At 43.1% G+C, this 14,529-nt stretch overlaps 2 protein-coding genes across 2 annotated transcripts; both read right to left on the bottom strand.

The window, feature by feature from the left end:
- Nucleotides 1–5,419: 5,419 nt before the first annotated feature.
- On the bottom strand, nt 5,420–7,812 carry LOC125012546. The gene is made up of 4 exons (XM_047592542.1): nt 7,587–7,812; nt 6,975–7,451; nt 5,965–6,616; nt 5,420–5,828 (listed from the first exon to the last, which is right to left on the bottom strand). The coding sequence occupies exons 1-3, from the start codon at nt 7,754–7,756 to the stop codon at nt 5,989–5,991; spliced, it is 1,275 nt and encodes a 424-aa protein (XP_047448498.1). The 5' UTR covers nt 7,757–7,812; the 3' UTR covers nt 5,420–5,828; nt 5,965–5,988.
- A 3,428-nt stretch (nt 7,813–11,240) lies between these two features.
- On the bottom strand, nt 11,241–12,433 carry LOC125012023. The gene is made up of 3 exons (XM_047591617.1): nt 12,204–12,433; nt 11,592–12,068; nt 11,241–11,250 (listed from the first exon to the last, which is right to left on the bottom strand). Exons 1-3 carry the CDS (start codon nt 12,371–12,373, stop codon nt 11,241–11,243), a joined length of 657 nt encoding a protein of 218 aa, XP_047447573.1. The 5' UTR covers nt 12,374–12,433.
- Nucleotides 12,434–14,529: the final 2,096 nt, after the last annotated feature.

Genomic DNA, 14,529 nt, shown 5'->3' with positions numbered 1-14,529 from the left:
TGAGGCCCATGTACACCTTGGTTTGATGATTGCAAGCTTATACTGTATGTCTGGTAACCTAAAGTTGGCTTTTATGTGTCATCCAGAATTTTTCTGAAGTAGTGTTTTAAAACATTTAACATTTTCAAAGACCCCTTATTCCATTTTGCATGTGGCATTTCTCTCAAAACCTTTTCAAATCTATTAAAATAATTAATAATTAGACATCTGAACTGTATAGGTAGATGCAGCTAACAGCATGGAGCTTTAAAAATAAATAAATAAATGTAAAAAATATAATTGATATTGTATTGATGGCCAAGGGGAAATGATGTTCTTGCAGTTTGACCCAACCATTTAAATATTTAAATATATATGTAGTTTAAGATTAAATGAAACATTATTTTTTTAATTGTACAAGTAATGGTGTCATATGCTTCATAGAGTATGCACTGTATATATATTGTTTTAAATATGTATTATATTATTTTAGTATGGAGTTGTATTTAACTTGTTGACATAAAGATGCAAACTGATTTTTTTTTTTTTTTTTTAATCTGCTAAGAGGTAGCAGGTGAAGAGATGTCGGCTGCAGCAGCACAGGTGATGCAGGGAGTGGATCCCTGGCCCTCTAGGTGTCAGGTGGTACTGGTGTCCATCGACATGACGACACGAGCTCAAATCCTGACCCATTCGTAGGCGTCCTCCTGCCCCACTGGTCTCCGACTACCGGTTTCCAGCAGAGGAAAAGTTAAACCCACAAACAGGTCAGGAACAGGAGGTGTCCCCACGTTTAGACGACCCCCTCCTCCACTGCTCTCTGACTGGCAGCAACTAGCGGAAGGGGAGGTTTCCCCAGATGGAAGTCACCAGCCCCTCCACTGTTCTCTGACTAGCAGCAATCAGTGGAAGGGAAGGGGAAGGGAAGCAGGTAACCTCCTGCTTGAGCTCGGCGGTGGATTCGTCTAGAAGGATGAGATCAGATAAGATTTAAATTAGGGTGCAAGAAACAGAATAAGGTAAAACAATAGAAACGATAGATGTACAGTATACTTGCAGAAATTAAATATATAACAGTAAATATGTACAAAAAATATTTACCAATCATGATGTGGATGTTGCGCTTTAGGACACCAGTACTGGGGGCCGGCTGTACGTCTGAACGCTCTGCTTATCGCTGTGAGGATCTTCCTGATGGTGCCAGGTTCCTCTGTCTGTCTCTTCACGTGCTTTTCAAATGAGGACGCGATGACGTCGTCGGTCGGTGGATGTCCTGAGACAAGACGATTCCACAGGTGCGGTTTGGAGCAGCGGAGTGTTTTACAAGTGTCCTTGTAAACGGCCTTGTCCAGGTTCTTCAGGTCATCAGGGTTCATTTGAAGACCTTTGCTCTCCACTTGGTCCCAGACCCTGATGAACAGCCGCTGGTGGACGGCTTGGGGGAGATCTGTAGTGGAGGACGGGGTTGCCGTGGACTTTCGAAGGGCCCGTGAAACGAGCTTCTCCGTCACGCTGCTCACAAAGGCTTTTTCCTTTGCTCTCGGGTCATGTGCAGGTTTGTCCTCAGAGGCAAAGGTGGACACTGAACCGGTGTCCGGAGGCACAGGGACGTCTGCCGGAGGGACGTCTGCAGGGGGGACGTCTGGAACGTCTGGAACGTCAGGGACGTCAGGGACGTCTGGGACGTCTGGGACGTCGGGCGTCCGGCTCTGGTCTGGCTCAGGTGTCACTTCTGAAGTATCTGGGACGACTCTTTAGAGAAGAAGAAGAAGTATGAAGTTTATTTCGAATATGAAGATAAAAAATATATAACACAAAATAAGACAAAACATTTCAGCATTAGATATAATACATATTCATAACTTATAAACTCCCTCCTTCTCCTAGTCTACATATGTCTAGACATTAGTTTAATATGTTGAACTGAATATTTTGAATCTTTCTATTTCAACCTCATCTATCAGTATTATTACCTGTGTATTCAGTTTACAGTTACCAAATAGTATCACTTTTGTCTTCCTCAGATTTAAATATAACGACTGTAAATCATATCTGTGTCATCCACAAACAATACAAAATGTACAAAATGAAAAACTTTGTCGTACTCGTTGCAGTCTCCAGATCTCCTGGACTCCACATCTTCTTGCTCTCCTTCGGGGAGTCTTGGTGTGGAAGTGACCACGCTGAGGTTCAGGTGGAGACGCTGGTGTTGGTGCAACAGTCTCCTCTTTTCCCGGCACAGCATTTTAACGGCGCGACCGACCATTCTCTCGACCAGATTGAGGAACGCGGTGCCGTACTGCGCGTACGGTTTGGGGTGAGTGCTGGCGAAGAGCATGGACGTCACACATGCTGCTGCCGCCGCTCGGATCAGGATGCTCCTGAAGGAGGCCAGGACCTCGCGAAACACCTCGTCCGGAACCACCAGAGTTTGGGGGAACGTTTGAGGTAGTGCCCCCAAACTAGAAGACAAGTTCTCCCAGGGTTTAACTGCTCTCCTCCTCTCCTCCTCCTCTGCCAGCGTCGATGGAGTAATGGGCATCAGGTCCATTAACTCCATAACCAGCTCCGCCAGCAGGTACCTAGATAGATACATAGATACTTTATTCATCCAAACTGGGAAATTTCCAAGACACTCAACACCATACATACGATATAACAGGAAAACACGATGTACTATATACACAATATTTACAAGAATTTTAGAAATAAGTACCTGGTCTTGTCGTCTGGGTTTCCCGTGAGCAGAAAGGCCCACTGCTTGGGTTCCAGGATCCCGAAATAGTAATCCACGACGTGGTGGATCACGTCCACTGTCGGTGGAGGAGTCTCCTCTTCCAGTGGACTCTTGGTTTGGTGCATGGCGGTGGATGTCTGCGATGCCATCACTCAAACTTGCGATTTGGTTTTGAAAAAGTTTTCTCAGAAGAAAGGCTTGTAGTCTTGTCAATGCAATGAATACGAACTGAAGGTGAAACAATTCCGTGGGCTGTTTATACCCTCCGGAATGCTCAGGTGCCACAGGACTGTGACATCATCAGGGGGCTCACTAATGGACTGTGACATCATCAGTGAGGGACTAACGGAATGTGACATCATCAGCGAGGGCCGGGAGGACCACTCCATTCTGTCCTGAGATTTGTCTATAAAATAAATAAATAAATGAATATTTCACTCTTAGCCTTCAAGGCTTTGTTGCCTTGAAGCTTCCCCTCAACATGATGCTCCCACCACTGTGCTGATTTTCAGATATCTGATAAACGATACAAAAAAACACTAAAAATACTGGTCACAACTTTGAAAATATGGCGGTTCTTTCATTTCGGTCCTCCCTAGGGTCAGTTTACTTGTCACAGGAGGTGCTGTTCTGCCTGAGACAAGAGAGCGAAGGTCTGTGAAAACACCCCTGATAGTGATGATGATGACGATGATACTATCTGCTTCTTGATTTTGGACGATTTCTGCTACTTTATAACTGTCCCAGCGCCACACACGGATGCCACAAATGAGAAGTTTTGCAATCGATCAGTTCTATCAAAACTCCATTTTTTGGCTAGCAGATAAATCTATTAATTCTTTTTTGAGTAGTTAATTGTTTCTTTGGTTCATCATCTGTAACCATTCATCCCCTAGAGCAGGGCTGCCCACACTTTTTGGCCTTTTTGGGCATTAAGGTAACACAATCTATGGACATATTGTTCCCCCCAGCTCCAGAGGCTGGCAGGGGGCTGGAGCCCATCCTGGATACAACATGGACAGGCCGTCAGTCTGTCATGTGGCTAACACAGAAAACTAAAAAATTAACCCTCATCAAGAAACGGTCAAAAAGTTAACCTAGCTTTACAAGCATGTCCGTTTAGAACCTTTTATTGAAAAGTTTTGCCATAAGAACATCTCAAAATCCAGTGTTTTCAAAATGAGCTTCATCAAAGTGTCGCTTTTATGAATAAGATCCTGTTGAACCAGACTTTACTTCACTGACCTGTACTGGTTCTAACTGGAAACACAGCTGTGGTATTTACCAGAAAACGTTAATCTTACTTACTTATCAGAACTCTACACTCACTTGCCACTTTATTAGGCACACCTGTTCAATTGCTTGTTAATGTAAATAGCTAATCAGTCAATCACATGGCTGTGGGAAGGTGTTAACTTGCACATTCAGGTTAGCACTTGAAATTAAAGGGAACTATAATTACATGTAGTTTTCATGAGATTAATGTGGGTGTCAATAATTCTTCAGTCAATCAATTCTTCTAAACTTTTTAAAATGTAATTTCACTCGTATGCCACTGCTGTTGTTTACGTAGCAATGCAGTCTGGGTAATGACGTCAGATGTTCTCTCTGGTCATAGTTATGACTCTACAGTGAGAAATGTAGCATCTATGAGGAGGAAAACACAAGTAATAATCAAAAAGATTATTATCATGGGGGTCCTCAGTGTAGATTAAAAATATGCAGAGGATCCAGGACCTCAAAGAGGTTGAGAACCACTGATCCACTGAAAATATGTTTTGCAGTAGATCTACTGTAAAACAATGAGCAATCAGTGGAGGGGGATTTGAAACATTTGTTTTACAGGACACAGGAGGTGAAGGTTCAAGTCCCGTTCAGGACAGAACATGATTTTTTTCCATAGTGCTGCGCTGTTGGTTGTCTTACATTCAGTTTTATTTATTAAGTTGAACATTTTCTTACATTTGAGTCTCGTCATTAAGGAACATTAATGGTGGATCCAGACCAGTTGAGAACCACTGATGAAGAAAAGTTTAGTGCACCTGTAATTGATGTAACTGTGTGTATTATAGGTGATGTTTCTTTTGCTGCTATGTTAACTGTTTAATCGGTCTTATGCATTTGTTAACCCACCCTACAAATTTCACCACCAAGCTACCAAAGACTCATCTTTGGAGTCTTATATCCTTATTAGTACCTCTGAGAGAGACACTGTTGTGTTTGGATCTGGAGTTTCCAGCTTTTTGTTTGTGTGTTTGTTTTTTACTCTTTAGAGTTTTTAATAAACTTAAATAAAATATTATTCACTTTCACAGGAGCCCCATAATCTCCTGCATTCTGGGCCCAACCTCCAGCTGGACAGTTAACACAGCATTATTAGACTGCACCTGTGCAGGAGCTGCTAACAGCATGAAACTTTGAAAAATAAATACATGTAAAAATATATATCTATATAATTGATGCCCAACGGGAAATAAAATTCCTGTGATTTGACCTGTTCATTTAAATATTTAAATATATATGTAGTTTTAACGTTAAATGAAACAATATATTTTTTTAATTGTATAAGTAATCGTGTCATATGCTTTATAGAGTATGTACTGTATATATATTGTTTTAAACATTCATTATATTATTTTAGTATGGAGTTTTATTTAACTTGTTGACATAAAGATGCAAACTGATTTTTTTTTTTTTTTTTAATCTGCTAAAAGGTAGCAGGTGAAGAGATGTTGGCTGCAGCAGCACAGGTGATGCAGGGAGTGGATCCCTGGCCCTCTAGGTGTCAGGTGGTACTGGTGTCCATCGACATGACGACACGAGCTCAAATCCTGACCCATTCGTAGGCGTCCTCCTGCCCCACTGGTCTCCGACTACCGGTTTCCAGCAGAGGAAAAGTTAAACCCACAAACAGGTCAGGAACAGGAGGTGTCCCCACGTTTAGATGACCCCCTCCTCCACTGCTCTCTGACTGGCAGCAACTAGCGGAAGGGGAGGTTTCCCCAGATGGAAGTCACCAGCCCCTCCACTGTTCTCTTACTAGCAGCAATCAGTGGAGGGGAAGGGGAAGGGAAGCAGGTAACCTCCTGCTTGAGCTCGGCGGTGGATTCGTCTAGAAGGATGAGATCAGATAAGATTTAAATTAGGGTGCAAGAAACAGAATAAGGTAAAACAATAGAAACGATAGATGTACAGTATACTTGCAGAAATTAAATATATAACAGTAAATATGTACAAAAAATATTTACCAATCATGATGTGGATGTTGCGCTTTAGGACACCAGTACTGGGGGGCCGGCTGTACGTCTGAACGCTCTGCTTATCGCTGTGAGGATCTTCCTGATGGTGCCAGGTTCCTCTGTCTGTCTCTTCACGTGCTTTTCAAATGAGGACGCGATGACGTCGTCGGTCGGTGGATGTCCTGAGACAAGACGATTCCACAGGTGCGGTTTGGAGCAGCGGAGTGTTTTACAAGTGTCCTTGTAAACGGCCTTGTCCAGGTTCTTCAGGTTGTCAGGGTTCATTTGAAGACCTTGGCTTTCCACTTGGTCCCAGACCCTGATGAACAGCCGCTGGTGGACGGCTTGGGGGAGATCTGTAGTGGAGGACGGGGTTGCCGTGGACTTTCGAAGGGCCCGTGAAACGAGCTTCTCCGTCACGCTGCTCACAAAGGCTTTTTCCTTTGCTCTCGGGTCATGTGCAGGTTTGTCCTCAGAGGCAAAGGTGGACACTGAACCGGTGTCCGGAGGCACAGGGACGTCTGCCGGAGGGACGTCTGCAGGGGGGACGTCTGGAACGTCTGGAACGTCAGGGACGTCAGGGACGTCTGGGACGTCTGGGACGTCGGGCGTCCGGCTCTGGTCTGGCTCAGGTGTCACTTCTGAAGTATCTGGGACGACTCTTTAGAGAAGAAGAAGAAGTATGAAGTTTATTTCGAATATGAAGATAAAAAATATATAACACAAAATAAGACAAAACATTTCAGCATTAGATATATAATACATATTCATAACTTATAAACTCCCACTCCTTCTCCTAGTCTACATATGTCTAGACATTAGTTTAATATGTTGAACTGAATATTTTTGAATCTTTCTATTTCAACCTCATCTATCAGTATTATTACCTGTGTATTCAGTTTACAGTTACCAAATAGTATCACTTTTGTCTTCCTCAGATTTAAATATAACGACTGTAAATCATATCTGTGTCATCCACAAACAATACAAAATGTACAAAATGAAAAACTTTGTCGTACTCGTTGCAGTCTCCAGATCTCCTGGACTCCACATCTTCTTGCTCTCCTTCGGGGAGTCTTGGTGTGGAAGTGACCACGCTGAGGTTCAGGTGGAGACGTTGGTGTTGGTGCAACAGTCTCCTCTTTTCCCGGCACAGCATTTTAACGGCGCGACCGACCATTCTCTCGACCAGATTGAGGAACGCGGTGCCGTACTGCGCGTACGGTTTGGGGTGAGTGCTGGCGAAGAGCATGGACGTCACACATGCTGCTGCCGCCACTCGGATCAGGATGCTCCTGAAGGAGGCCAGGACCTCACGAAACACCTCGTCCGGAACCACCAGAGTTTGGGGGAACGTTTGAGGTAGTGCCCCCAAACTAGACGATAAGTTCTCCCAGGGTTTAACTGCTCTCCTCCTCTCCTCGTCTTCTGCTAGCGTCGATGGAGTAATGGGCATCAGGTCCATTAACTCCATAACCAGCTCCGCCAGCAGGTACCTAGATAGATACATAGATACTTTATTCATCACAAACTGGGAAATTTCCAAGACACTCAACACCATACATACGATATAACAGGAAAACACGATGTACTATATACACAATATTTACAAGAATTTTAGAAATAAGTACCTGGTCTTGTCGTCTGGGTTTCCCGTGAGCAGAAAGGCCCACTGCTTGGGTTCCAGGATCCCGAAATAGTAATCCACGACGTGGTGGATCACGTCCACTGTCGGTGGAGGAGTCTCCTCTTCCAGTGGACTCTTGGTTTGGTGCATGGCGGTGGATGTCTTCGATGCCATCACTCAAACTTGCGATTTGGTTTTGAAAAAGTTTTCTCAGAAGAAAGGCTTGTAGTCTTGTCACTGCAATGAATACGAACTGAAGGTGAAACAATTCCGTGGGCTGTTTATACCCTCCGGAATGCTCAGGTGCCACAGGACTGTGACATCATCAGGGGGGCTCACTAATGGACTGTGACATCATCAGTGAGGGACTAACGGAATGTGACATCATCAGCGAGGGCCGGGAGGACTTGACTCCATTTTGTCCTGAGATTTGTCTATAAAACAAAATAAATAAATGAATATTTCACTTTTAGCCATCAAGGCTTTGTTGCCTTGAAGCTTCCCCTCAACATGATGCTCCCACCACTGTGCTGATTTTCAGATATCTGATAAATGATACAAAAAAACACTAAAAATACTGGTCACAACTTTGAAAATATGGCGGTTCTTTCATTTCGGTCCTCCCTACAGTCAGCTTACTTGTCACAGGAGGTGCTGTTCTGCCGTGAAAACACCCCTGATAGTGATGATGATGACAATGATGCTGTCTGCTTCTTGATCTTTGACGATTGCTGCTACTTTATAACCATCCCAGCGCCACGCACAGACGCCACAGATGAGAAGTTTTGCAATTGATCACTTCTATTGAAACTACGTTTTTTTGGCTAGAAGATAAATCTATTAATTATTTTTTGAGTAGTTAATTGATTCTTTGGTTATTTTATTAATAAATTCATGCATTCATTCATCTGTAACCATTTATCCCCTAGAGCAGGGCTGCCCACACTTTTTGGCCTTTCTGGGCATTAAGGCAACACGATCTATGGACATATTGTTCCCTCCAGGTCCAGAGGCTGGTAGGGGGCTGGAGCCCATCCTGGATGCACCATGGACAGGCCGCCAGTCTGTCATGTGGCTAACACAGAAAACTAAAACATTAACACTCATCAAGAAACGGTCAAAAAGTTAACCTAACTTTACAAGCATGTCCGTTTAGAACCTTTTATTGAAAAGTTTTGCCATAAGAACATCTCAAAATCCAGTGTTTTCAAACTGAGCTTCATCAAGGTGTCGCTTTTATGAATAAGATCGTGTTGAACCAGATTTTACTTCACTGGCCTGTACTGGTTCTAACTGGAAACACAGCTGTGGTATTTAACATTCATGAGATTAATGTGGGTGTCAGTAATTTTTCAGTCAATTCTTCTAAAAGTTTTAAAATATAATTTCACTCGTAGGCCACTGCTGTTGTTTACGTAGCAATGCAGTCTGGGTAATGACGTCAGATGTTCTCTCTGGTCATAGTTATGACTCTACAGTGAGAAATGTAGCATCTATGAGGAGGAAAACACAAGTAATAATCAAAAAGATTATTATCATGGGGTCCTCAGTGTAGATTAAAAATATGCAGAGGATCCAGGACCCCAAAGAGGTTGAGAACCACTGATCCACTGAAAATATGTTTTGCAGTAGATCTACTGTAAAACAATGAGCAATCAGTGGAGGGGGATTTGAAACATTTGTATTACAGGACACAGGAGGTGAAGGTTCAAGTCCCGTTTAGGACAGAACATGATTTTTTTCCATAGTGCTGCGCTGTTGGTTGTCTTACATTCAGTTTTATTGCCCTCAATACATTTGAGAAGTTGAACATTTTCTTACGTTTGAGTCTCGTCATTAAGGAACATTAATGGTGGATCCAGACCAGTTGAGAACCACTGATGAAGAAAAGTTTAGTGCACCTGTAATTGATGTAACTGTGTGTATTGTTGGTGATGATTCTTTTGCTGCTATGTTAACTGTTTAATCGGTCTTATGCATTTGTTAACCCACCCTACAAATTTCACCACCAAGCTACCGAAGACTCATCTTTGGAGTCTTATATCCTTATTAGTACCTCTGAGAGAGACACTGTTGTGTTTGGATCTGGAGTTTCCAGCTTTTTGTTTGTGTGTTTGTTTTTTACTCTTTAGAGTTTTTAATAAACTTAAATAAAATATCATTCACTTTCATTCAAACCCCATAATCTCCTGCATTCTGGGCCCAACCTCCAGCTCGACAGTCAACACAGCATCATTAGACTGCACCAATGCATGAGCAGCTAACAGCATTGGGCTTTAAAAATAAATAAATAATTGTAAAAAATATAATTGATATTATATTGATGGCCGAGGGGAAATAATGCTCCTGCGTTTTGACTCAACCATTTAAATATTTAAATATATATGTAGTTTTAAAATTAAATGAAACATTATTTTTTTAATTGTACAAATAATAGTGTTATATGCTTTATAGAGTATGTACTGTATATATATTGTTTTAAACATTCATTATATTATTTTAGTATGGAGTTTTATTTAACTTGTTGACATAAAGATGCAAACTGATTTTTTTTTTTTTTTTTTTAATTTGCTAAAAGGCAGCAGGTGAAGAGATGTCGGCTGCAGCAGCACAGGTGATGCAGGGAGTGGATCCCTGGCCCTCTAGGTGTCAGGTGGTACTGGTGTCCATCGACATGACGACACGAGCTCAAATCCTGACCCGTTCGTAGGCGTCCTCCTGCCCCACTGGTCTCCGACTACCGGTTTCCAGCAGAGGAAAAGTTAAACCCACAAACAGGTCAGGAACAGGAGGTGTCCCCACGTTTAGACGACCCCCTCCTCCACTGCTCTCTGACTGGCAGCAACTAGCAGAAGGGGAGGTTTCCCCAGATGGAAGTCACCAGCCCCTCCACTGTTCTCTGACTAGCAGCAATCAGTGGAGGGGAAGGGGAAGGGAAGCAGGTAACCTCCTGCTTGAGCTCGGCGGTGGATTCGTCTAGAAGGATGAGATCAGATAAGATTTAAATTAGGGTGCAAGAAACAGAATAAGGTAAAACAATAGAAACGATAGATGTATACTTGCAGAAATTAAATATATAACAGTAAATATGTACAAAAAAATATTTACCAATGATGATGTGGATGTTGCGCTTTAGGACACCAGTACTGTGGGGCCGGCTGTACGTCTGAACGCTCTGCTTATCGCTGTGAGGATCTTCCTGATGGTGCCAGGTTCCTCTGTCTGTCTCTTCACGTGCTTTTCAAATGAGGACGCGATGACGTCGTCGGTCGGTGGATGTCCTGAGACAAGACGATTCCACAGGTGCGGTTTGGAGCAGCGGAGTGTTTTACAAGTGTCCTTGTAAACGGCCTTGTCCAGGTTCTTCAGGTCATCAGGGTTCATTTGAAGACCTTTGCTCTCCACTTGGTCCCAGATCCTGATGAACAGCCGCTGGTGGACGGCTTGGGGTGGATCTGTAGCGGAGGACGGGGTCGCCGTGGACTTTCGAAGGGCCCGTGAAACGAGCTTCTCCGTCACGCTGCTCACAAAGGCTTTTTCCTTTGCTCTCGGGTCATGTGCAGGTTTGTCCTCAGAGGCAAAGGTGGACACTGAACCGGTGTCCGGAGGCACAGCGACGTCTGCCGGGGGGACGTCTGCAGGGGGGACGTCTGGAACGTCAGGGACGTCTGGAACGTCAGGGACGTCTGGGACATCAGGGACGTCTGGGACGTCGGGTACCCGGCTCTGGTCTGGCTCAGGTGTCACTTCTGAAGTATCTGGGACGACTCTTTAGAGAAGAAGAAGAAGTATGAAGTTTATTTCGAACATGAAGACAAAAAATATATAACACAAAATAAGACAAAATATTTCAGCATCAGATATATTGTAAACTGATATGTGTATTCAGTTTACAGCTACCAAATAGTATCGCTTTTGCCTTCCTTAGATTTAAATATAACGACTGTAAATCATATTTGTGTCGTCCACAAACAATACAAAATGTACAAAATGAAAAACTTTGTCGTACTTGTTGCAGTCTCCAGATCTCCTGGACTCCACGTCTTCTTGCTCTCCTTCGGGGAGTCTTGGTGTGGAAGTGACCACGCTGAGGTTCAGGTGGAGACGTTGGTGTTGGTGCAACAGTCTCCTCTTTTCCCGGCACAGCATTTTAACGGCGCGACCGACCATTCTCTCGACCAGATTGAGGAACGCGGTGCCGTACTGCGCGTACGGTTTGGGGTGAGTGCTGGCGAAGAGCATGGACGTCACACATGCTGCTGCCGCCGCTCGGATCAGGATGTTCCTGAAGGAGGCCAGGACCTCGCGAAACACCTCGTCCGGAACCACCAGAGTTTGGGGGAACGTTTGAGGTAGTGCCCCCAAACAAGAAGACAAGTTCTCCCAGGGTTTAACTGCTCTCCTCCTCTCCTCCTCCTCTGCCAGCGTCGATGGAGTAATGGGCATCAGGTCCATTAACTCCATAACCAGCTCCGCCAGCAGGTACCTAGATAGATACATAGATACTTTATTCATCCCAAACTGGGAAATTTCCAAGGCACTCAACACCATACATACGATATAACAGGAAAACACGATGTACTATATACACAATATTTACAAGAATTTTAGAAATAAGTACCTGGTCTTGTCGTCTGGGTTTCCCGTGAGCAGAAAGGCCCACTGCTTGGGTTCCAGGATCCCGAAATAGTAATCCACGACGTGGTGGATCACGTCCACTGTCGGTGGAGGAGTCTCCTCTTCCAGTGGACTCTTGGTTTGGTGCATGGCGGTGGATGTCTTCGATGCCATCACTCAAACTTGCGATTTGGTTTTGAAAAAGTTTTCTCAGAAGAAAGGCTTGTAGTCTTGTCAATGCAATGAATACGAACTGAAGGTGAAACGATTCCGTGGGCTGTTTATACCCTCCGGAATGCTCAGGTGCCACAGGACTGTGACATCATCAGGGGGCTCACTAATGGACTGTGACATCATCAGTGAGGGACTAACGGAATGTGACATCATCAGCGAGGGCCGGGAGGACTTCACTCCATTCTGTCCTGAGATTTGTCTATAAAATAAATAAATAAATGAATATTTCACTCTTAGCCTTCAAGGCTTTGTTGCCTTGAAGCTTCCCCTCAACATGATGCTCCCACCACTGTGCTGATTTTCAGATATCTGATAAACGATAGAAAAAAACACTAAAAATACTGGTCACAACTTTGAAAATATGGTGGTTCTTTCATTTCGGTCCTCCCTAGGGTCAGTTTACTTGTCACAGGAGGTGCTGTTCTGCCTGAGACAAGAGAGCGAAGGTCTGTGAAAACACCCCTGATAGTGATGATGATGACGATGATACTATCTGCTTCTTGATTTTGGACGATTTCTGCTACTTTATAACTGTCCCAGCGCCACACACGGACGCCACAAATGAGAAGTTTTGCAATCGATCAGTTCTATCAAAACTACTTTTTTTGGCTAGCAGATAAATCTATTAATTATTTTTTGAGTAGTTCATTGATTCTTTGGTTATCTTATTAATAAATTCATGCATTCATTCATCATCTGTAACCATTTATCCCCTAGAGCAGGGCTGCCCACACTTTTTGGCCTTTTTGGGCATTAAGGTAACACGATCTATGGACATATTGTTCTCTCCAGCTCCAGAGGCTGGCAGGGGGCTGGAGCCCATCCTGGATACACCATGGACAGGCCGTCAGTCTGTCATGTGGCTAACACAGAAAACTAAAAAATTAACCCTCATCAAGAAACGGTCAAAAAGTTAACCTAGCTTTACAAGCATGTCCGTTTAGAACCTTTTATTGAAAAGTTTTGCCATAAGAACATCTCAAAATCCAGTGTTTTCAAAATGAGCTTCATCAAAGTGTCGCTTTTATGAATAAGATCCTGTTGAACCAGACTTTACTTCACTGACCTGTACTGGTTCTAACTGGAAACACAGCTGTGGTATTTACCAGAAAACGTTAATCTTACTTACTTATCAGAACTCTACACTCACTTGCCACTTTATTAGGCACACCTGTTCAATTGCTTGTTAATGTAAATAGCTAATCAGTCAATCACATGGCTGTGGGAAGGTGTTAACTTGCACATTCAGGTTAGCACTTGAAATTAAAGGGAACTATAATTACATGTAGTTTTCATGAGATTAATGTGGGTGTCAGTAATTTTTCAGTCAATTCTTCTAAAATTTTTAAAACATAATTTCACACGTAGGCCACTGCTGTTGTTTACGTAGCAATGCAGTCTGGGTGATGACGTCAGATGTTCTCTCTGGTCATAGTTATGACTCTACAGTGAGAAATGTAGCATCTATGAGGAGGAAAACACATAATCAAAAAGATTATTATCATGGGGGTCCTCAGTGTAGATTAAAAATATGCAGAGGATCCAGGACCTCAAAGAGGTTGAGAACCACTGATCCACTGAAAATATGTTTTGCAGTATATCTACTGTAAAACAATGAGCAATCAGTGGAGGGGGATTTGAAACATTTGTATTACAGGACACAGGAGGTGAAGGCTCAAGTCCCGTTTAGGACAGAACATGATTTTTTTCCATAGTGCTCCACTGTTGGTTGTCTTACATTCAGTTTTATTGCCCTCAATACATTTGAGAAGTTGAACATTTTCTTACGTTTGAGTCTCGTCATTAAGGAACATTAATGGTGGATCCAGACCAGTTGAGAACCACTGATGAAGAAAAGTTTAGTGCACCTGTAATTGATGTAACTGTGTGTATTGTTGGTGATGATTCTTTTGCTGCTATGTTAACTGTTTAATCGGTCTTATGCATTTGTTTACCCACCCTACAAATTTCACCACCAAGCTACCAAAGACTCATCTTTGGAGTCTTATATCCTTATTAGTACCTCTGAGAGAGACACTGTTGTGTTTGGATCTGGAGTTTCCAGCTTTTTGTTTGTGTGTTTGTTTTTTACTCTT

This window comes from Mugil cephalus, chromosome 8, assembly GCF_022458985.1.
Source record: "Mugil cephalus isolate CIBA_MC_2020 chromosome 8, CIBA_Mcephalus_1.1, whole genome shotgun sequence".
Taxonomy (NCBI): domain Eukaryota; kingdom Metazoa; phylum Chordata; class Actinopteri; order Mugiliformes; family Mugilidae; genus Mugil; species Mugil cephalus.
The sequence above is the reverse complement of the archived record's forward strand: the minus strand, read 5'-3'. Positions and strand labels throughout refer to the sequence as shown.